The sequence below is a fragment of the Daucus carota genome, chromosome 6 (assembly GCF_001625215.2).
Source record: "Daucus carota subsp. sativus chromosome 6, DH1 v3.0, whole genome shotgun sequence".
Taxonomy (NCBI): domain Eukaryota; kingdom Viridiplantae; phylum Streptophyta; class Magnoliopsida; order Apiales; family Apiaceae; genus Daucus; species Daucus carota.
Genome location: NC_030386.2, coordinates 8,680,856 through 8,704,185, shown reverse-complemented (window position 1 = coordinate 8,704,185; position 23,330 = coordinate 8,680,856). Strand labels below are relative to the sequence as shown.

General features: G+C 34.6%; 4 protein-coding genes across 12 annotated transcripts; 3 read left to right on the top strand and 1 right to left on the bottom strand.

Moving 5' to 3' along the window:
* Window positions 1-1,578: 1,578 nt before the first annotated feature.
* Window positions 1,579-3,041, top strand: LOC108225829 (uncharacterized). The gene is made up of 2 exons (XM_017400784.1): window positions 1,579-1,997; window positions 2,084-3,041. Exons 1-2 carry the CDS (start codon window positions 1,579-1,581, stop codon window positions 3,039-3,041), a joined length of 1,377 nt encoding a protein of 458 aa, XP_017256273.1.
* Window positions 3,042-6,277: 3,236 nt separating this feature from the next.
* On the top strand, window positions 6,278-10,141 carry LOC108224259 (bZIP transcription factor 29). The gene is made up of 5 exons (XM_017398779.2): window positions 6,278-6,525; window positions 6,633-8,063; window positions 8,142-8,274; window positions 8,459-8,543; window positions 9,642-10,141. The coding sequence occupies exons 2-5, from the start codon at window positions 6,796-6,798 to the stop codon at window positions 9,869-9,871; spliced, it is 1,716 nt and encodes a 571-aa protein (XP_017254268.1). The 5' UTR covers window positions 6,278-6,525; window positions 6,633-6,795; the 3' UTR covers window positions 9,872-10,141.
* A 2,443-nt stretch (window positions 10,142-12,584) lies between these two features.
* LOC108228052 (V-type proton ATPase 16 kDa proteolipid subunit) lies at window positions 12,585-15,430 on the top strand. Of its 9 annotated transcripts, none has more exons than XM_064079652.1 (4): window positions 12,619-12,773; window positions 12,877-12,953; window positions 13,075-13,360; window positions 15,023-15,430. In XM_064079652.1, exons 3-4 carry the CDS (start codon window positions 13,077-13,079, stop codon window positions 15,153-15,155), a joined length of 417 nt encoding a protein of 138 aa, XP_063935722.1. In that variant the 5' UTR covers window positions 12,619-12,773; window positions 12,877-12,953; window positions 13,075-13,076; the 3' UTR covers window positions 15,156-15,430. The 9 variants fall into 9 exon arrangements, with proteins under 9 accessions (XP_017259010.1, XP_063935722.1, XP_063935720.1 ...); XM_064079650.1 differs by having other exon boundaries at window positions 12,877-12,977; XM_064079651.1 differs by having other exon boundaries at window positions 12,629-12,773; window positions 12,881-12,977.
* A 321-nt stretch (window positions 15,431-15,751) lies between these two features.
* Window positions 15,752-17,645, bottom strand: LOC108228051 (pentatricopeptide repeat-containing protein At5g16420, mitochondrial). The gene has a single exon (XM_017403520.2). The coding sequence runs from the start codon at window positions 17,536-17,538 to the stop codon at window positions 15,907-15,909; it is 1,632 nt and encodes a 543-aa protein (XP_017259009.1). The 5' UTR covers window positions 17,539-17,645; the 3' UTR covers window positions 15,752-15,906.
* Between the last annotated feature and the right edge of the window lie 5,685 nt (window positions 17,646-23,330).

Genomic DNA, 23,330 nt, shown 5'->3' with positions numbered 1-23,330 from the left:
ATGAATGCAATGCTACTATTGATGAAGTGTCTACTAAATTTTATTATATTCCTGTTTCCCTAAAATCTTCGATTGAGAAAAATAGCATAATCAAATATTCTGAAACCTTTTTTATTGAAAGAAACAGTTTATTTGAATCACAGTTCATTGAGTTTGAGAGAATGAAGATTGAATGCCAAACTGCTAAGGATAATTTTGTAATCAAAAGACAATTTTAATCTAAAAAAAATAGAATAACTAAAATTCTAAATTAGCCGCTCGAACAAAAATAAACAATTAAAATTGTGCATCTGACTCGTAACACAATCAAATCAACTAATCACATAATTGCAGAAGCTCACAAAAATTATTTTTTTTGAAAATCCACCAAATTGGAATAAAATATAAAATTTTATTCCTCCTCTTATATAAAATCATCAACAAAATAATAAATAATTCTGAAAAACCCGAGTCATTACAGAAGGGGTGCATATTGCTGTACACAAAATACCAATGGGTGGAGAAGTGTAATTATCTAAAATTTGCATACTAAAGTGTTTTTAGGCCCATGTGTAGGGGTACGAAATGCAATTAACTCAATAAATAACAGAAAATTAAACCAATTAACGAATAATCCATCATTTGTTGAAAATCATGTTGAGGTATTCGTTGGTACTTAAAATGTGATATAAGCTGTGTTATGATCCAAGCACTTACCGGTACACCTAAAGCAGCTACTTTTGGTGTGTGGTAAGTGCTTAGATCCTAACAATTTGTATAAGAGAAGACTGATAAATTACTGTCAGTAATGATCTACAAAAATATCAACAAACAAATATGAAAACATCAAAATATTGTCCTGAAGAAAGCTGAGCACTCAACATGAAAAGTCAAAATACTGATGTATTTAGAGGCATCAGATCTTGACTATCTTGATAGGATATATATATATATCTTGATAGGATATATGATGGATATATGATAGGATATTCCTAAGAGTGGACTGATTCATGGATGTCGAGTGGCTAGGGGGCACCAAGTATATCTCATCTGCTCTTTGCAGATGATTGTTATCTATTTTTTAGAGCCACACAGATGGAGGCTGGCATTGTACGGGATATTTTGAATAAATATGAATTGCTCTCTGGCCAGATGGTAAATTATAATAAGTCAGACATTGTTTTTAGCCCTAATACAGGAGCTGAGGAGCGAGTAAGGGTGTGTGACTGTTTGGGCGTGTAAGAAAAAGCTAAGCCAGGAAGTACTTGGGTATGCCCATGAGCATTGGTAAGAGTAAAACGGAGGTGTTTGGTTTTCTTAGCGACAAAATCCAACATAAACTCCAGTCATGGTGTAATAAGGAGTTGTCAAAGGCTGGTAAATTGACGCTGATCAAATCATCTGCACAAACAACACCTAATTTCTGGATGAGCTTATTCTTAATTCCAGAGACAGTTTGCAATGATATTGAGAGAAAGATGAATGCATTTTTATGGGGGGGAGCGAATGGGAAAGGAGTGAAATGGTTGTCTTGGAAGAGACTATATGCCCCGGAAGATTTTGGAGGATTGGGTTTGAAGGAGTTAAAAAAAATTCAATATGGCCATGATTGCGAAACAAGGTTGGAGGCTACTCACTGAAGCAAATAAGTTGGTTAGTGCGGTTATGAAAGCAAGATACTATTCAGATTCGAGTGTTCTAAATGTTAAACTGGGGTCTAATCCTAGCTATGTGTGGCGTGGGATTTATCAAGCATTGGAGGTAGTAAGAGCTGGTGCACGTAGAAAAATTGGTGATGGTGAAGATACGATGGTGTGGAAGGTGCCTTGGCTACCAGACGATTCGCATGGGTTTATTGCCACTGATGAATATCCTCAACTGAAGAACATTAAGGTTAGTAGCTTAATGTCTGCTGATAAAAGTTGGGATGTTGATCTACTTAATGATCTGTTCTGTGATCGAGATGTTGATTTAATTACGAGAATCCCAATTCCTCTGCGAGATACCAGAGATTCGTGGTACTGGCTGTTAGATGAGAAGGGAGAATTTACGGTCAGAAGCAGTTATAGGTGGCTTCATGGAGAGTCAACTGATAGTTATACAGCTCTGTGGAAGAAGTTATGGCATTGCAACTTCCTAATAAGATATCTAATCTGGTGTGGAGATTGTGCAAGGGTTGTTTGCCTACTGCTATGGCACTGGCATCAAAACATGTTGACATAGATGTTCGATGTCCGTGGTGTCATTCTGAGATTGAAACAGATGTGCATATTATGTTTTTGTGCGATTTTGCGAGGACAGTATGGCTAACTACTCGTGTAAATCACCTGGTGCAATGTACAATGAATGAATCACCTTGTCAGATATTTACAAGAGCATTTGAGAATGGTACGAGAGAACAGTGTGTTGAAATTGCTATGATTTGTTGGAGCTTGTGGAATAGGAGGAATAGATGGGTCTGGGAACGTATTAATGGCTCGGTATTTGGTGTTCGTCATAGTGCAATCAATTTTCTTGCTGAGTGGAAGGAAGCTCAGGTGCGTGATGAGGATCGAAGGCTTAGAGGAGAGTTGGGCCGTAGGGTCTGGTGTCCACCGAAGGAGGGATGGGTGAAAATAAACATTGATGCCGCAGTGTTCCTTGATGGTAGTATTGGTGTTGGTGCAGTCATTAGAGATAGTCAGACTAAGTTTGTCATAGCCAGAGGTCGAAAAATTGCAGGGGCTTGGAGACCAAGAGAGGCTGAAGCTATGGCTTTGATTGAAGCCTTGTCATGGGTTATGGCGAAAGGATATAATCACTGTGTGTTTGATACAGATTCGTATGAACTAGCCACTGCTTGTAATGGTCGACCGGGAGAGGCTTATTTTGGGAATATTGTAATGGATTGTATCCATATGTTAAAGCACATCTGTCCTGTGCTAGTTGATTTTGCTTATCGTTCTTCGAATAGTGCAGCCCATGTTCTGGCACGAGCTGTCTATTCTATGTCAGATACAGGGGAGTGGGTTGTCACTCCACCTAAATTTCTTACTCATGTACTGGATTTGGATTTGAATTAATGCAAGTACGATTTACTTCAAAAAAAAAAGAAGTTATTTCCACAAACTAATTGAATTCCTGAACACTATGTCAGGAAACAAAGGCTTAGATGACTCTCAAATCCCAAAAAAGCATTAGATCCAAAGGAGAGTCATCATCTGTGAATGAGTATGAGAAAGCTGAGAAGAAAGTAGAAGAAGAATCCAAAGAAGCTAAAGGTGAGTCTAAGAGTAAATCTAATAAGGAAGAATCAAAAAAGCTTAAGCTTGTGATAGCTTAACTTGCTAATGACAATCTATGAAGAAGTGAGTTTGCCTTTATCTCAAGAAATGGAGAAACCATCTGTATACTTCATGGTCATCTTTTAATTTCAAAAGCCAAAGAAGAAGAAACCAGGTTTAAAGGGATCAGCACATATGAGGATAAGTTCGAGGGCTCCTTTTCTTTAAGCATTTCTTATTAAGAATGGCTGCAGAGCTGGAAGCTGAAATTGATGAAGAACTGAGAGAAGAGCTTGATTATGAATTTCTTTAATTGTGGATGCAAAAAATAGAGTAAGAGTATGATATCTAGACTAGTATAGAAATGACTAGTCTGCTTTAGTATATATACACAATGTAATGTTTTATTTCATTGTAACAAAAACATCAAGAACTGAAGAGAAACTGTGATAGATTAACAAGTTATTTGGAAAGTTAGCTCTTCAATCTTTTTGTAAGCAGTTAGGTATAATTTACTTGAGGTTTTTCAATAAAAAAATTTTAAGTGGACAAAACAACCCGCCTGAAATTTTGAAAAACTATTGTTACTAATTTATGTCTTTTCTATTCTCTATTCTTTTTGTGTTTTTGTATACTATCTAATCTCAAAAAAAATATAAAATTGATTAGATTATATTCAACCCCTTCTACAATCTATACTAATTGTTTGAATTGCTAAATAGCATGCACCATCAATTAAACTTAATCAGATCTAACTTAAAATATTTTTAATTAAGATAAATATTTTTAATTAAATAATCTTTTTGTAGATATTTGTTAAATTGATTAACAATCTACTAAATAAAATCTATTTATAGTTGTGTATATAAATGCTAGCTGATATCCTTGTGGATTTCATATCAATATAATTAATGCACCATCAATTAAACCTAACTCGGTCTGGTTGAAGATTCGGTTAATTAAGGAAAAAAAATCTGTACTTAAATAATCAGTTCATGGTGTTTGTTAACTAAATAATTACTAATATACACAGCATTAAAGCATCTCTAACCAGGAAGAACCCTTAACTAAAAATTGTTTAAATTGCTAAATAGCATGCACCAGCAATTATACTTAATCAGGTCTAACTTAAAATATTTTTAATTAAGACAAATATTATTGATTAAATAATCTATTTGTAGATATTTGTTAAATTAATTAACAATCTACTAAATAAAATCTATTTACTACAATGTGATATTCATATTGATTACTTTTATAAAAGTTTCTAGTTGTGTATATAAATGCAAGCCTATATATTTGTGTATATATCATATAAATATAATTAATGCACCATCAATTAAACCTAACTCGGTCTAGTTAAAGATTCGGTAATTAGAAAAAAATCTTTAATTTTTTTTTTTTTTTGACAATGCAGGCTTATATGCCTTACAACTTAGTATCTGTTCTAATAATTCTCGGGGTGAGCCAGAGTCGAACCCGGGTACCCCGGGTCAACAGAGGATAAACCCACCACTGGGCTATCCAATCGTGCTCGAAAAAAATCTTTAATTAATTAATCAGTTCATGGATGTTTGTTAACTAAATAATTACTAATATACACGGCATTAGAGCATCTCCACCAGGAAGACCCCTTAGCTAAAAATTAAGTTCGTTTACCAAAAATAAAAAATATAGCTAATATCTTCAAAAAAGCGCACTCCAACCACATCGGCCCCTTGTCTATAATTTTAGCCAAAATCCTATGGATGACTAAATTTGTCGAACCTCTATAGGCCTGTAAGAAGATTACACATCATTTATTACCATATCAAACTGCTATATTCTGTTCATAACAATCTAAATATTAAGAATATACTATTTTTAAATTATAACCAACCAATATATCCAATACCATCGAAGGCACAATGTCTTACAGGTCCAATATAACCAACGATTATAACCAACGCCGTTGGAGATGCTCTTACACAGCACTAAATAATCAGTTTTTCGATTAATTTTTTTAATAATTAATTAAATCTCATTATATATTTTTAAATCAAAATGCAGTAGTTTTTTTTTGCTAATATACAGAGCATTACACGATTACCATTATATTTTATCAAATTATCCTTATGGAAGCATCTCCAATCATTAAGAGCCCTTGGCTAAAAACTGAGTGGGCATAGCAAAAATTATAGCCAATCTTTTCAAAAAATACACTCCAACCATGCCAACCCCTTGTTTATAATTATAGCCAACTTTCTATGGATAACTATGTTTGTCGATCCATTACAGGTCCGTAGGAAATCTGTAGGAAGATTACACAGCACTTATTAACATATTAAAGTGATTAAAGTGATATATTCTGTTTATAACAATTTAAAATATTAATAACATACTATTTTTAAATTATAGCCAACCAATATAGTCAATACCATCGAAGCAAATTGTCTTACAAATTCAGCAAATTTTAGATAATATCCTACGGGTCCAATTTAGCCAACCATTATATACAACTTAATTGGAGATGCTCTAAGCGGTACAAATAATTAGGCCATACTAAGAGCATCTTCGATGGGGTTGACCATAATCGTTGGTTAAATTGGACCTGTAAGACGTTATGCGTAATTTGTTGAACCTGTAAGACATTATGCTTCGATGGTATTAGCTATATTGGTTGGCTATAATTTAAAAAAAGATATTGTATTAATATTTAGATGACTATAAGTAGAATATATCAGTTTAATATGATAATAAATGATTAATCTTCCTACACATTTGTTACGACAAATTTAGCTATACACAGGAGTTTGACTAGAATTATAGACCGAGATAGATATGTTTAGAGTGTGTTTTTTTTAAAGAGATTGATTATATTTTTTTATATGTCAACTCAATTTTTAGTTAAAGACTTGCTAAATATATGTTTGTGATATTATTTTATTTCCGGGATAATTTGTATGGAAGAAAATAAAAAGAGGAAATTAAAGAGCAAATTGCTCCATGATAAAAGGTGTCATAGAAGAAAATGCGGTCGGAATGAAATTGAAATTAACATAAATGCAACTCACTTAATTTTATTACTACCTCCCCGGAATAATAGTGTGTCATGAAATCCGTGTAATACTCATCTTCGTCATCATCACTCCAGAGAGAGAAAGCTGCTTCGCAGAATACAAAGTGTGTATTTTCTAGAGAGAGAAAGCTGCGCCCCTTCTCGTTTTCTCCGTATAGATTTCAACGCTTCCTATGCAACTTATAATGTGGTGTTAAAACCCATTTTCTCCAATGCCTTCTTCTGGTAATTCTTCTTTTGCTTTACTCTAATTAATTTATACATACAATTATTATTTTTTTCTTCTAATGTTTATTTGATGTGCTGTTTATTTTGTGGTTATATATGTGCAGGCAGTGGCTAGGGTTTTGGTTTGTTGTGTTTCCATGTAATAAAGTTTGAAGCTTTAATATTTTAGTGATATAAAGGTTTGATTTTCAGGGGTTTTGGTTTCGTGGGCACTTTGAAATAGGATAGATTAATTTTTAAGATTATAATTCGGGAATTGGAGTTGAAATGGGTGAAAATGAGAAGGGAAATGTTGATATGATGCATAGAGGACAGTCTTCTGTTGGAGCATTGTTGAAACAAAACCTCAGTAACCAGCTTGATATGTCTCAGTTTAATACTGCACAGCTTCGTACTCAGATGAGACAGTTTTCGCCTAGTTATGTTGAGAGTAGTAAGAGGATTGGTATTCCGCCGTCTCATCCCCAAATGCCTCCTGTTTCGCCATACTCTTTGTCCCCGGGAAGCCGGCCTGGTGCTCTACAAGCAGGGTTACAGAATCATGGTACTGGTCCGTCTCATGCTCGATCTTTATCACAACCGTCTTTCTTTTCACTTGATTCTTTGCCCCCTTTGAGCCCTATACCTTATAAGGATTCATCTCCAACGAATAATTGTGATGGCTTAAATGTTGATTTACCTTTAATGGAGGATAAGGGTGTTAATGCAAATTCTTTGTTACCGCCTTCGCCTTTTACTAGAGGTAATACATTGCGGGTTGGGGATAGTCTCCCTCCTCGCAAAGCGCACAGGCGGTCAAGCAGCGATATTCCTTTTGGGTTCTCGACCATAATGCAGTCATCGCCTCCTCTAATTCCTTTACAAGGCCATGGTGGTTTAGAACGGTCGGCATCCCCAAGAGATAATCTAGGCTTGAAACCAGCGGTGCTGGTTAAGCAAGAATCAAGTTGGGATAAAGGAAGTGAGGGCAAAACTGAAGCCACGGGGGATGGGAAATCTGAAGGAGAAGTTGTTGATGACCTGTTTTCTGCATATATGAATCTGGATAAACTTGAAGCTCTAAACTCTTCTGGGACTAGTAACAATAAGGTATTCGAGAATCATGAAGATTTGGATAGCAAGGCTAGTGGTACAAAGACAAATGGTGATTGCAGCGATAATGAAGGTTCTAGTAGCAGTATAAGTAAAAGTGGAACCAGTATCCAGAGAGCAGGAATTTCTTCTTCTGGAGAGAGGAGAGAAGGTGTCAAAAGGAATGCGGTCGGAGATATTGCTCCAACTGCTAGACATTATAGAAGTATTTCAATGGATAGTTTTATGGGGAAAATGAACTTTGGTGATGAATCGCCTAAGATGCCCCCTTCCCCTGGAACAGGCCCTGGTCAATTATCTCCAAGCAATTCGGTTGATGAGAATTTAAATACATTTAGCTTGGAGTATCGAAATGCTGAATTTAGTGGTGACGAACTCAAAAAAATCATGGCAAATGAAAAGCTTGTGGAGATCGCGTCAAGTGACCCCAAGAGAGTGAAAAGGTATGTTTGTTTTTAACTTGCTAAACAGTATTCTAGGTGCATAATGTATAGTTCCTCAGCAATGGTTGATATGTACAGGATATTGGCCAATCGTCAGTCAGCTGCACGTTCCAAAGAAAGGAAGCTGCGGTATATCTCAGAATTAGAGCACAAGGTTCAAACACTGCAGAATGAAGCAACAGCATTGTCGGCACAGCTTACACTTCTTCAGGTGGGAATTTTCAATGGTCTTATATCTACTTCCTCTCCACTCATTTTGTCCACAATCAGAAATCCACCTTTTATTCACTCACATTAAGCAAGCTGATAATCACCAAAATTTCTTATTGTTTTTCAATTATATTAACATAATTAATACTTTTTTACTACCAAATACTCACATTTGTTATTTATAGAGAGACTCTGCTGGACTCACAAATCAGAATAATGAGTTGAAGTTTCGTCTGCACTCAATGGAACAGCAAGCTCAACTTCGTGATGGTAAGGGTCTATGATTAGTGAAAGTGAGTTACTTTTAAATGACACGTATTTTCTCAATATGCTGCCTTTTGTCCTAAGTATGTCATAGAATTTGGAAACCTATTCTTTAGTTTCATATTATTCTGTGAAGGAAGAATTCAGATACTAATATGTCATTTGGTTTAAAGTATTGTCTGAAGTAGAGAAGTTGCATAGTTTACATGGTTTGGGTTGCGTAGGGGTGAAAATGTTTTGGCTAGACAAATTATTGAATTTGTTTTAGACAAGTCTATCATTAATGGTGGCTTGATCATGCATAAAGCTGGTTTATTACACAACTGTTTGACAACTTTGATCCCCAGTGAGTTTTTATACTTCATGTAGGTTTTATGTGGATAATGATTGGATTGCAATATTATTCTTAGAGTGCACATATGAGTGAGCAGTAGTTTTTTTTCTATGTTTACCGTGCAAGTTGGTTATTTTAGATTTTTAAAAACTTCATTAGTTGATATTTATGAGCAAATGTTGTAGAACTCCATATGCAAGCATTCACTAGGCATCTATGGATATATTGGTATACGAGCATTTACCTTGAACGTATAGCTCTAGGCGTTATGTCATATGTTACTCCGACTCTTCTATTTAGGTTGCCGTACCCGTGTTGGATACTTAGACACTCGGACACGACATTTATTTTATGCCGAATACTGTGACTAAAATGTGAACATTTTGACCAATTTAATAACAATTATGAGTAAAATTTACAATTCAAAAGAAATATGTGAGAACTGAGAAGAAATAAAGAAGCAAGAATAGGATATTAAAGTAGAGAAGACGCCTGGTTTGCAAAATCCCCTACAAAATCATCTAATTTGATTTTTATTGTTACTTTTTGTTAAGATGTCTAAACTACCATAATTGTTTATGAGTAGACTACGACATGTCCCCTTACCCGTGTCCAAAAATAGGACAGTATCCCCATGTCGTCAATTTTCAAAGTTTCTGAGTCCGGCACTCGGATATGTGTCGTGTCCGACATGTTGCACCAGAGTCCGAGTCACATATGTTATGTCATCTGAGTGACAATGACTGATACCTTCCATATTGTTGTCGCAGCTCTAAATGAAGCTTTAACTTCAGAGGTTCAGCGCCTGAAAATTACAGCAGCTGATCTTAATGGACAGTCAGCTAAATTTCAGCAGCTGTCTCTTAACTCCCAGATGTTCCAGTTCCACCAGCAGCAACCTAATCAGCTCAGCGGACATCAGTTGCAGCAGCAACAGCTGAACCAAACTTCACAGCTGCAACAGATTGAAAGCACAAACACAAAGCATGCATCAACCTAATATATTTCTGAGATCAATGAGGTGGAAGCTTTTGGTTCTCATATGGCTTTTGGTTCCTTGAATTCTTAATTCTAAGTTTTTGTACTCTGTAATTCTCCATTGCATTTATTCATTAGCTTTGCAACAATCACAAGACACACAAGTTCAATATCCGTAGTTGCAGGTGCCTTTTCTGTCCATTCCAACTTAGTCGTACACCGGCATGAGCTCTCAGCTCTACAAAGTTTAAATTAAGCACTATTATATTATATTGGATTTATAGTTTAGACATGTTTTGTTTTGATTGAAGCGTCGTACTTTAAAATATCCTTTTGGTTTGTCTTTATGTGTATATTAGTATGTTTGAGTGTGTGATGTTGTCAAGTTGTTTTCATACCTGTGTGGTTGCTAAATTCTTTGCCTTTGTGCTACATCTTACATCATGGCTGCATGAAGCAGGAGTCGTGGATTTTCCATTGGCTGACTGTTATATGTATAATGTATGCATAGCATTTTATATATCGACTCTGGTCTTGGCCTAAACGCCATGATTGATTGAAGAATGGATCTTTCATGAATTTTGCTACATTTTCCGTGTCGTGTCGTGTCTGTGTTAGCTTTTGATTATGGTTGGAACCATGTGGATATGCCATTCACTCAATTTTTGTGTGTATCTTGGTCGTTGGCTCTGGCCTGGGCAGTCGGCACAATTGAGGGGCCTAACAAGCCGTTGATAGCTGCCATTGTGCCAAGACTAGACTGATTAAACATGTGGCATAAACCAGGCCAAGATGAGTATCATTTTTGTTTATGTATCATACGGGATACATGATGCCACCTAGAAAGAACATCAAGTCAATGCAATATGAACAGTCTGATAATTATCATTTCCTCAAAATAATCTCTCTTTTCTCTGCAGAACAATGTGTTTTTCATTTGCAGAATAATATATTCTAAATATTAAAGATGTCACTAAGCAATTGCAACGAAATTTTGGATAATAAATGACAGAGCAGATGAAATTAGCATAAAAATGAAAACAGGCAAATAACAGTGGGAGACGATAAATTCTTATATATATATATATATATATGAGGAAAGTTCTATGGAGACCGCTATTTCATCGAAGACCTCGGAGACTACGTATATTCTGCAATCAAAAAATTATAAAATAAATTATTTTGTAAAATATGTTCTACAAATATCATGTATTCATTAAAATTGTTGAAGATCATTTATGTTTAATAAGTAGATAATGTATGTTCTGCAAGCTTAACAAATGTTCTGCAAACTAAATATATTTCATAAAACAAAACATTTTGTAATGTTCCACATGTAAAACTTATATGATATTTAAGATTTTAAATGAAATAATGATTTCATAGAACATGATTTGCAAAACTATACATTTTGCAATGTTTTTATGAAATATTTTACTTACAGAACATATGTGGTCTCCGGATCTCCGAAAAAAATGTGGTCTCCGTTGAACTTAACTCATATATATATATATATATATATATATATATAAGGTAGCACTCCATAGCATACCCTCTTATATGGAGTTACGTAGCACACCATTATAAATATACACATAATATATATTCTATTATATTTTTTATGAAATATAATTGCAAATTTTGATTATTAAACCGAAAACGAAGATATACAATTTTTTTATTCCAAAGATCATCTAAAATTATGCAATATCTCAACATGATTCTATAACAGAATCATAATCATCCAGAATTATTCTGTTGTAGAATCAGTTTCGAAAATATACTTTTTTCAATCAAATTTTAAGTTTTAAATTACTTAAAATAGATATATTTTATAGTATTCTATATTAGAATCACGTTTTATATGTATTTTATAACAGAATTTATAATAAAATTGATGATTTATAGTGGCGCACTATGTAACTCCATATAAAGAGTCCCTCTCTTGAATATTGGCATATATATATATATATATATTTTAGATATTTTACTCAAAAAAAATATCATATAGATATAAACCAACATAGTGCTTGCATATTATTTTTCTACAAAAGGAAAAAGTTCAAAGAAATCAAATCTATAACAAAATTGACCATTTCCTAGTTCAATAAACATATTATAACAGAAGTGAATACACAAAAAACGATTTACAATACCAAAACAAAATTTCATTTAATAATTTAGAAAAAATTGTTATTTAAGTATCAAATTACTTAATTAAAAGAAAGATCTCTATAATATCATGAAATAATTGCATGGGCATCGCGCGGCCAAAATATTACTACTTATATATAAGCATATAAAATTAATATTTGTGTGATTTTAATTCTCTCATTTATTTTGGAAAAAGACATTAACAAATAGTTTACTGTATTATTCAAAAAAATAAAAACACATAGTTTACTGTAAGATGACAAAAAGAATATTAAAAAATTGTTGAAATCTAATTTCAAAAAAAAAAAAAATTTGTTGAAATCCATATTAATTGCTTAGAATCTTAGAGCATCTCCAAGGTTAATATGTAAACTCATTAGCTATAATGCTCATCTAAATGGACAATACAATTTTTTTGCTAACAGTTGTAAAATTATTATAAGCTAAAATTATACCTAACAACCTAATTGATTCAACAAATCTATTGAATCATTCTTTGTTATCTATAATTTTTTTGCTAAAGTGTTGGAGTGCAACTTTTTTTATATATTATGTAAAAGAGCCACGTAGATGACACATAGAATGACACATAGATTTTTAGCTAACAGTTTTCAGCCATCGGAGATGCTCTTAGATCCAATCAATGAATCAATACGACTGAAGTAGCTTGAGTTTTTGAATCCACAGAAACATGTCAACAGCATTCAGTGGTGATGAAACTGCCCCCTTCTTTGGGTTTCTTGGAGCTGCTGCGGCCTTAGTTTTCTCATGTAATCTCTGCATCATTCCACTCCTACTATGTGTTTGTGTGTTATTTTTTCTGTTTCGCTTTTTACAACATGTGCTTCTCATTCTCATTTGAACTTGACCCAGGTAGATTCAGTGTGCATATAATCGTATGCAACTATTACTTGGAAGAATTCTGGTTGTAAACATGTAATTATATGTTGGTAAGAAATTAGGGATGCATGCAGGTACTAAATTAATCAGTGAAAGGCAGAATCCAGTTTCATCAATGGGATTTGTAAAGAGGTTTTTGGTTAATAATGAATTTAATTGATATTGGCCTAGGTATGGGGGCAGCGTATGGCACCGCGAAGAGTGGGGTAGGAGTTGCATCAATGGGAGTGATGAGACCAGAGTTGGTAATGAAGTCAATTGTGCCGGTGGTTATGGCGGGTGTCCTGGGTATTTATGGTTTGATTATTGCAGTCATCATTAGTACAGGCATTAACCCCAAAGCAAAGTCGTATTATCTTTTTGATGGCTACGCACACCTTTCGTCTGGGCTTGCTTGCGGTCTTGCTGGACTTTCTGCTGGAATGGCAATTGGAATTGTTGGTGATGCTGGTGTTAGGTACTATTTATGTCTTTTCATTTTTAAGTAATTAAATTGGCCTAGTGCACCACGGCAAAAAGTTAGGGTAGCTGAAATCTACCATTATGATTTGAAATTAGCCAATATTTTTAAACTCAAAGTAAATAATAGTATCTTTTAGACAAGCCAATAAAAACTCCACGACTCAAATGGAATTTATGGTTGATAAATTGCTAATAAGGGATTAAGCTTATACGCATACCGACCGTGTGTAGACACTAATGTTGTGTTTGGTCGGGGTTAATAAATTTGGAATGAATGGGATGAAATTTGAACTATGTTATGGGCAATTATTTATAAATTCCTTCCTTCCTCCATTCCATTCCTTACACTATATACTAGAGATCAACACCCTCAATTTGATAAGTAATGCTCCATTTCCTCTATTCAATATCTTCTCAAATCTCATCATAACAATTTTGCACTCACTTAATCTTTTTCCATAACTTCCCTCCTACTTCTATTATTTTCATATATTTTTAGTCCTTAAATTCCATTCTATTCCATTCTCCCCAACCAAACACAACTTAACATATAGCACGCTCCGAAGGATGTTAGTTGCATTATTATCCAATATGGAGTCTGGGATAGCAAATTTGGTTACTTGAATAGGGATGACAATTTGTACGGAACCGATGGACACCTGATCCGTACCGATCTGATTGGGTTTTACCGAACCTGAATATTTCGGGTTTGGGTTCGGATTTGGGTTTGATTTTTAAACCCGAATTACTTTCGGGTCGTGGGTTTAGGGCATATCGTTTCATACCCTCCCAGAAAACCCGATACCCGTTTCTAACCGAACTCAAACACGAACCCGACCCGAAACCTGTGTTAATATATTTTAATATTTATTAATAATATGTACATGTGTAGACTGTGGTAAATTTATAAATAGGCTGACAGAACCACCAATAATGCCTTGTCACGAGCTTTTTATCAGGATATGGTAAATTTAACCCAAGCAAAAATATGCTCTTCACAAGTATTCCACATCAGGTACCAATATTGGGCGCGGGGGCTGTCACAGGTGCACCATGTGAATACCTCAACTCATCACATGCCATACATTTCTCTGAATCCACACTATTTTGTAACGTACAAAATTTACACGATCAGATCTTGTACTTGTCTTTAAGGTCTCGGGAGTCTACCGCAGACTTCACATACCGGAGCTAGAGGCTCCGACATTCAGATATCAGTTCCACAGCACAACAATATATATTTATAAATAGCATATATACAATTGAAATAAATTGAACACGAAAAGTTTAATAGTGTTGCTCTACTTTTCTAAATAATTAATTTTTTCGAGTTTCCGGTTAACCCGAAACTCGAATAAAACTCGACGGGTTCGGGTTTGGATTTACATAGTTCTGGTTTTTTCGGGTTCGGGTTGACAATATAAAATTGGGTTCGGGTTTGGTTTTTCCAAAACCCGTTTCGACCGAGCCGTTTGCCATCCCTACTGACTTGAAGATCGTACTAGTACTTTATGTGATTCACGGGAGGGAAAGATGGTTTCTGGTTTGCTTTAATATAAGGGTGGTCTGCAGTAACATGGCAACACAAATTTATTGTTGAAGTAATAGTTGGAACTTCCAAATTAATTTGTACTTCAAAAATTATCGTGTTTTGCAGGGCTAATGCACAACAGCCAAAGCTTTTTGTTGGCATGATTCTGATTCTCATTTTTGCTGAAGCTCTAGCCTTGTACGGTCTCATTGTTGGCATCATTTTGTCTTCAAGAGCTGGCCAATCCAGAGCGGACTAAGTGCAAGGCCTTACTGTTGTGTCTTGCACATAATTTTGAGTACTATCGTTTGTTTTTATTGAAGGAGATGTTGGTGCTGTGCCTCAAAATTTTTGTGCCTAGTCCTGAGTATTCATTGGATAGTCATTGTTTAATGTTTAGAACAGTTGTATAAAAGTATTCTGATGTTGGTTGTAATAGTAGGGAGTACCTCCCATGCACAATATATAAGCCTTGTTGCACATCTATGTGATTGCTTCTTTTTACAAATTATGAACAATTACTGGTTTGAGGGATCTGTTGAACACAAATTTAAGTTTAGTGCATGACAGATCCATTAAGTTGTACAATTCCTGGATCCTTCTTTCATGTTCACAAATGAGGATCAAGGACCAAGTTTATTATGTGTTGTGTAGCTCACCTGGATGTATTACTTCCTTCTATGTTTAATGATATTACTGTTTTGCTTTGTTTGGAAATGTAATGGACTCTGCCTCTTTGTATCTTGATGTAACAGTGAAAGACTGCCTGATGATCAGGGCTTATGCATCCGCTCTTTTTCTTTAGTTGATTAGCAATGTATACCAGCCATTTGTAAGAAAATATGACAAATATACTAATAAAGAAAAATGGAACTTCTTATATGATGCTCAAGCATCCCAGAACTACTGGTGAGCTCTTTTTTCTCAAAATTATTCAGAGTTACAACTTACAACAGTATATAATTCTAAAAGTTACACTTCAATCTTTGGTGACAGACATCTCAGTGCTGTTATCTAACTAACCTATCAATAACATCATTCTTCTGATCAAGATTAGCAAATAACCTGCTTATAATAATTTCCCAAGTGTCTGTATCAATCCCTTGTACACTTGAAGCTGCAAGAGCAAGAATTTGAGGAACTTCAGCTTCCTGTCCCGAGTCATAAAGTCCCTCAACTAGGATAGAGTAAGTGGATCTATTCGGCGAACAACCTTTGTCCAACATTTCCTCCAGTATTCTAATACCATCCTTGGCTTTACCAACTTTACAAAATCCTTTAATTAACATATTATAAGTAAATGAATTTGGAGTGCATCCTTTCTCCACCATGTCATCCCACAACCTCCCAGCCTCACACAATTCTCCCTTCTCGCACATCCCTGCGATGAGTGTATTATACGTCAAGACACTAGGAAAGGAGCTCTTCTCAAACTCATCAAATAACTTCTTTGCTTCCACAATCTTATTGTCCTGACAAAGCCAATATATAAGTGTACTTGATATTGCATTATCAGGTGTAACGTTCTTTCTCAACAACTTTTTCCACAAATCACACGCATCCTCAACCTTCCCTTCTTCACACAAAAGATCTATCAACTTACAACACAATACTGAATCAGGTACATACTTCTTCTCAAGCATATCTTGAAGCAAATTAACAGCTTCCCCTGATTTCTTGTTTAAACAAAACGCTTCAATCATCACTCCATAAGTCACATCATTTGGCTCAATCCCATTCTCCTCCATTTCATCCATCACCTTAACCGCTTCAATCAACTTCCCCGTCTTACAAAACCCATCCATCAAAATCGTATACGTAGTCGCATCGGGAATCCACCCTCGATCAAGAATCTCATCAAACACCTTCTTCGCACCATCCATATCCCCTCTCGACACAAACCCCCCCAATGTCGTGGTATAGCTCACCACATTGGGAACCATACCCATCTCTGGCATTTCATCAAGCACCTTAAGCGCCCCCTCAATATCATCACTTTTACAAAAACCCTTCAACAAAATATTACAAGTGAACACATTAGGAACAACATTAAACCTCTTCTTACAATTCTTAAACAACATATGCACCAACTTATACTGTTTATTCTGAATCAAAGCATTAAGCAACGTATTAAACGACCTGACCGAAGTCTCGACACCAAAGTCTTTAATCCTCAAGAACATCTCAAGGGCTTGCTTAGGCCGACTCGCAATACCGTAATTACGAATAACACCAATAAACAAATTCTCCCCACACTTAATATTCAACTTGAGCAAGTCCCCCAGTAAAATCTCCACCTCTTGGAAAGCTCGAGCTCGAGCAAGTTTATTAATTATGGCATTATAAGTATCGTAATTGTGAAAGAAATTGGGATGATACTTACCAGCATGGTGAAAGATTTGGAGGGCAAGGTCCAGATTTTGTTGGGAAGTAATCATGGAAACGAGGCGTTTAGGATAGAGATTTTGAGGCCAGGGTTTGATAGGGGGTGTAACAGTGTATGATTTAACAAGTTCACTTTTAGATTTAATGCTGGAGAGATGGTTGTGTGATGGGTGGCTGAGAAATGGGTCGGCGCCGGAGGACACGCTGGACAGTGAGCGAGTCACGGTGGTGAGATTGAATCGCCGCCGGAGTGACATGCTTAGTTACTGGGTTGGATTGTTATTATTTTCTTCCAGGGGATTGTTATTAACTGAAATGGAATGACTGGAGACTGGAGAGCCAATAGCACTCGGTGAAACTTTTTTTTCTTAATTTGATTAAATTAGAAACATTTTATAATGAGACACAATTAGGTTTCATGATTGCTAAATGCAGTAGTAATTTTTTACTTCGCGCAGTAATCAGAGATTACTGTTATGTCCTTCACTTGTTTGACTTAGTTTTCTGTGTATACTTAATCCTTTGCGCCCGTTAATCAATTTTGCATTCAATACAATCCATCTTGTGCAATACAGCCCACCTTGTTTTTCATATAATGATTATGTTATTAAATATTTATTTAATAAAAAACACTAAATTTTGTTTAGATGATTTTCAGGCATAAATTTAAATTCTAAAAGTTTATTCATTTACAAAACAAAATAATTTTTTATTTTAAAGATTTTAATTTCGTATATTCTTTAATAAATAAATATTTGATTTTCTTTGATACCTTTTATGTTTGAGAATAAAAGTAAAGTTAAGAATTTAAGTTAATTTTAATGAAAATGATTATGATGAATATTTAAAGAGTAATATTTAAATTGATATAAGAGAATTAGAAATTTATATATAGACTTCAAATTAGTCGTAAAAAAATTATAAAGGGTAGGAAGAATTTTTTTGTTTCTAATTTGCGTGAAAGACACAGCGAAAAATATAAAATCAACAACAACAAAACATAGAAAATAAAGACAATATAATAAAAGTAAAAATTTATCGTAAAAGTATATAAAAATTTATGTTACAATAGACAAGTAAAAATCCCTTTTATTACATTTTCCACACGTTCTCGACGATTTACCTTAAAAAAAGTCAATTGTTGTAATTAAAAGAAATAATAAAAAATTGGGTAATTAGTTTATAAAATATTCTTGTATTAAAATTTTGACCTTTTAACACTAAAACTTTTCAAAACAACTGAAATATCTCATAGAGAATGAGATATATGGCTGCCTCGTGAGTACATAACCTGGTTAAAGGTGTATTAGATTCATGGTCAACCAGCGCTAAAAGTTAGGTCTTATATTTAATGACAGGTAAGATACTAGAAGGTTAGCAAAGTAATTTCTGATTACTGCACAAAGTAAACTTTTACTGCATTTAGCAATACCCTTAGATTTTAATCCATAAATTTTAAATTTTTCTTAAAAAGGAATTTATTAGATATATAAATTACATGATTGCTAAGTACAACAGGTTTTTAATTTTACTATTACTTTTTTCATTTTTTCTTTGTTTTCATATATTCAATTGTTTGTACAACCATTGACTGTAGTGTAGAGCTATAAACGAGTCGAGCCGAGTCAAATAGTGACATGCTCGAGTTCGGCTCGGTCAAAAAATTCGAAGCTCGGGTTCGACGGAACCTAAAATTTTAAGCTCGAAGCTCGACTCGACAAATATTCGATAAGCTCGAGTTCGGTTCGAAAGTTCGAAAAAACTACAAAATGATAAAACAAATTTTACTAGTGACTCTGAAAAAACCACACAAAAAACTAAAAAAAGAAGAAGTCCAAGCAAAGATCAATGCCAGACCGAAATGCAGCACAAACCAAACCCAACACCACCAAAATCTGGCAAAGAAATACACATATAAGAAAAGCAAACTTAGCATTAAAAGATATAAAAAAAATGAGCAAGCAGAGGAAGGCAGGACGCAGGAAGCAGAATAAAGGTATAAATTAAAATGACAAACCATGCATCATAATTTGGTTGTGCCAAAACAGCACAGTGGCACCAGTGCACTACCAATCTTTTTACTACGTTTCCCACAAATCAAATCATATGTAAACCCCATTATGCAAAAAACATCATTGATAAATTTCTCCGCATTAACAAAACTCCAGATGCCTTAGTAGTAGCAAGCCAGCAACAGAAAAATTCAAACAAAACAAAACCACATTGCAACGCAACCAAAATAATACTTCCACCAACGATTCACCATGTTTCACATAATTTTAAAGGCAGATTCAATAAACATAGCAACTAATAATATTTAATTCCAGAAGACACAACCGACCATCAAAATAGAAAAAGTTCAACTAAGATAGTTCAGGTCCAAACATTAGTAATTAAAATGGGAATTGAGATATTATGCAATAACCAAACTTCATTGCCCCTGCATATACTAACTGTCTGAAACTTTATGCTGAAGCCTGAAATGAAAATAAATTGAAATTAAGAACCTGAAATGCCATAAAGCACATACTGATATAACTTATATAAGTAATAGGATAAAAGATGACTAACCTTGAGAGTTCAGAATGACAAAATCATAACTATTTAGCTCTCATCCAATATTAGGCAGCAAAATTTCAGTTGGTTTATTCTCCTGGTCAAGTAAAATATATGATCAATATATAATAAATATCATGATTCCGTCAAAATAAATAGTTTGATTTATGTGAGAAATTTAATATAAATTATACCTTGTTCTTTCTTTAATTTAATCCCATGAAGACTGCGACACCAATCTTCTCCACAAAGAAGTACTTGGACCGTTTCAGGGGATAATGAAGCACGATATGTATCAATGACTCTTCCACCAGCACTAAAAGTAGCTTCAGAGGCTACCGTCGTGATAGGAATGGCAAGAATATCACGAGTCATAATAGACAAAATGCGATACTTCAACGTATTTACTTTCCACCATTCTAAAGCATCAAAAGATTTTGAATCTTCACAAATAAAACACCCTTCTTCTATTTAGCAAAAAAAAAAAATACCCTTCTTCAAAATAATATCTAGATCAGATTTTAATGTTGTACCGTTTCAATCATTTTCACAAAATCATTAAATTCCGACCAGCCAAAGGATGAAATTTGAATAGTATTAGCTTCTTTTCGGAAACCATCATGTGTTTCACCTGTTTGTTCACCACTGTTAGCTTGAAATTCAGCCACATATTCATCATATAACTCATATAAAGCCTCTCGAACTTTAGAAATATTATCTTTTGCTGCACTTCCGGGATACATTTTAGGGAAGCAAAATTCAATGGCTCTCATCTTGCATCGAGGATCCAAAATAGCCCCAATAGCCATTAGCAAATTAACTTCACCCCAATACTTATCAAATTCTTGTTTCATAGCTTCAATCATTACTATACACGAAATCCTCTTCATCTGTGATTTCTGAATGCTTTTTATCCAACACGACCTTCACACGATAAACTTCATTTAGAAATAAGTTTGATGTCAGATACTCACTTCCTGAAATGATGTTAGTGGAAGAATTAAACACCTCCAAAAGCTCACAGACCCTCTCCACTTTTAACCAATCTTCAGCACTTGGACATCAATAGTAACTAGGCTCACGTTCTTGATATCTTGGAAACACATCTTTGAATTTAATTGTAGTTGACAACATCATAAATGTTGAATTCCACTTGGTTTTACAGTCGAGAATAAGCATCCTATGAGACACTTGCAACTGTTGAACGATTTCAGCAAATAAATTAAGTCGAGCTTCTAATATATTCAGAAAGTTGACGCTATCACGAATGTCTTGAATGATATGCTTGATTTTGGAAAGGCCATCTTGTACCATAAGATTAAAAATATGTGCTGTACATCGAACATGAAGCAATTTGCCGCCACAAAGTAACTTTTTATTTCTAGTCTTTTGCATCATATTAAACCCCTCTTCCTCCATAATTGAAAATGGATGCTCATGCATTAACACCCAGTTTGCAGCTGCTTTTCTCATCTTAGCCATATCAAATTTCCCATCAGTAAGTGTAGGAGCCACCATTGCCACTTCACATAAAGAAGATGGTTGGAAGTTGAGTCTTCGTTGCTGTTTCATGTGGAGTTTCCTCTGTGTACAAGTCTTTAAATGCCTTGACATGTGACTGGTAACCTTACGTTCCAATATTGCAAGCTTTGTTTTACAATGAATACATTTAGCTTTGAGAGTACCATCTGGAAGAGTGATTTCCTTCAAATCTTTCCACACGTTTGAATTTTTTTGTCTCTTTTTCTTTTAAAACTTGGAATTTTCTTCTTCTTCAATATCCATCTTATCCGCATTCTCATTGTTCTCAACACTAGCAGGAATGTCATTTGTACTGGTATTATGAATAACATCATTATCGGGAGAGTTTAATTGTGGCTCTGATGACATGCTGGACAAGAAAAGAGAGGAAGTGACGGTTTGAATTCTGAAGGAGTGGGTGAAGACTGAAGACTAAAAGTCTAAAACTAAAGAGAACGTATAACATTATAAGAATAATACTAGGGTTTTAAATACTTAATTTTGATAATAAATAAACATAAATTATAAATTGACACATAATCCTAAAATATATATAATAAAACTAAAGCTCGAATAGGCTCGCGAACCCTACGAACCAAATACTTGTAAGCTCGGGTTCGGCTCGACATAATGCTCAAACTGTTCGAGTTCGGGCTCGGCTCGATTAATAACGAATCGAATTCAAATATTTGCCGAATCGAGTTCAAGTAGCTCACGAACTGTTTGGTTTGTTTACAGCCCTACTGTAGAGTCATGGAGAGCAATCACCCAAGTATAGAAAACCCGAAAGCTTTTCCATGCTATAAAAACTACAACATCCTCCAAAAAAGTGTTGTATTTACAAGGCATGCCATTGCTCTACACAAGAAATACAGTATAGTAACCACGTGTTAGTTCACTCTTCACTTTCGTTGCATTCTTACAGGTATGTTCAAACAGTGTGCCACAGCTGTACACACTCACCGTATAGACCTCGTGCAGCCGGTTTCTAATTATTTCTCCTCTATTCTACATGGGTTTCAGCCGATCATAAAAAATGCTTCCCTGTAGTCTTTTTTGAATTGCTCCGCCAAAACTGTTTCTTCTGGTTAGGCGTTTAATTACTTGATTCAAATCCGGCTTATGCGTACTCAGGTCCATATATAGTTTGAATCACATTGTTTTTCAAATCAACGCCCTCCATGAAATCCAATGAATACGGCCGATCAACAGCTGATCATGTTGATTTGATCAGAAACGAGAATCAACCCAAGCAACTCAATCATTTCAGTCGTATCAAACAAGGTAATCCCATGTCCACTCAAAATATGTCATACACCATTGGCATCTGATTACGGGAAATCGGATTAACAAGGAACCACTAGTGTCTAATGTTTGTGAGTGTCTCTATTGTGAAGGATTTAGGACTTCTTCCTTTATACTAGACTACTTTTATATCTTAGTTAATTACAACGTCAGAATGATGAAAGAACATTACCATCCACCAAGAACGAAGGAGGATATTAGACGGTTACATTTCTACCCAGTTTGAACGTAAAGTTTTCAAAACTAACCAGCCTACGTTCAATTTTTCAAAACTAACCAGCCTAATTCAATTCAACTGGGGCGACCCAAACTAAAGTTTGGCCAAAGCGGGGCGACCCCTGTGTGTATTTTTTTCAGCATGGGTCGCCCGTGTACAGGGCGACCTCAGTGCTGGTTCTACAAAGGGGGAAGCTACAAGTTCAAGCTGTTACATTTTTTAATTTTTTTTTTTGTAATATTTGAATGAATTTAAGAATACCCACATATTTATAAAATAATACTAATAATATTATAGCAATATTATTTATAAATATTATAACCATAATATTTGTAAATTCCGATATAACAACATCATTTTACGAATATTTTTTTTAAAAAATATTTTCTTTTTTTTATTTCGTTTATTATGTTAACCGTATTTGTAAATATAATTCGAATAGTTAGCATT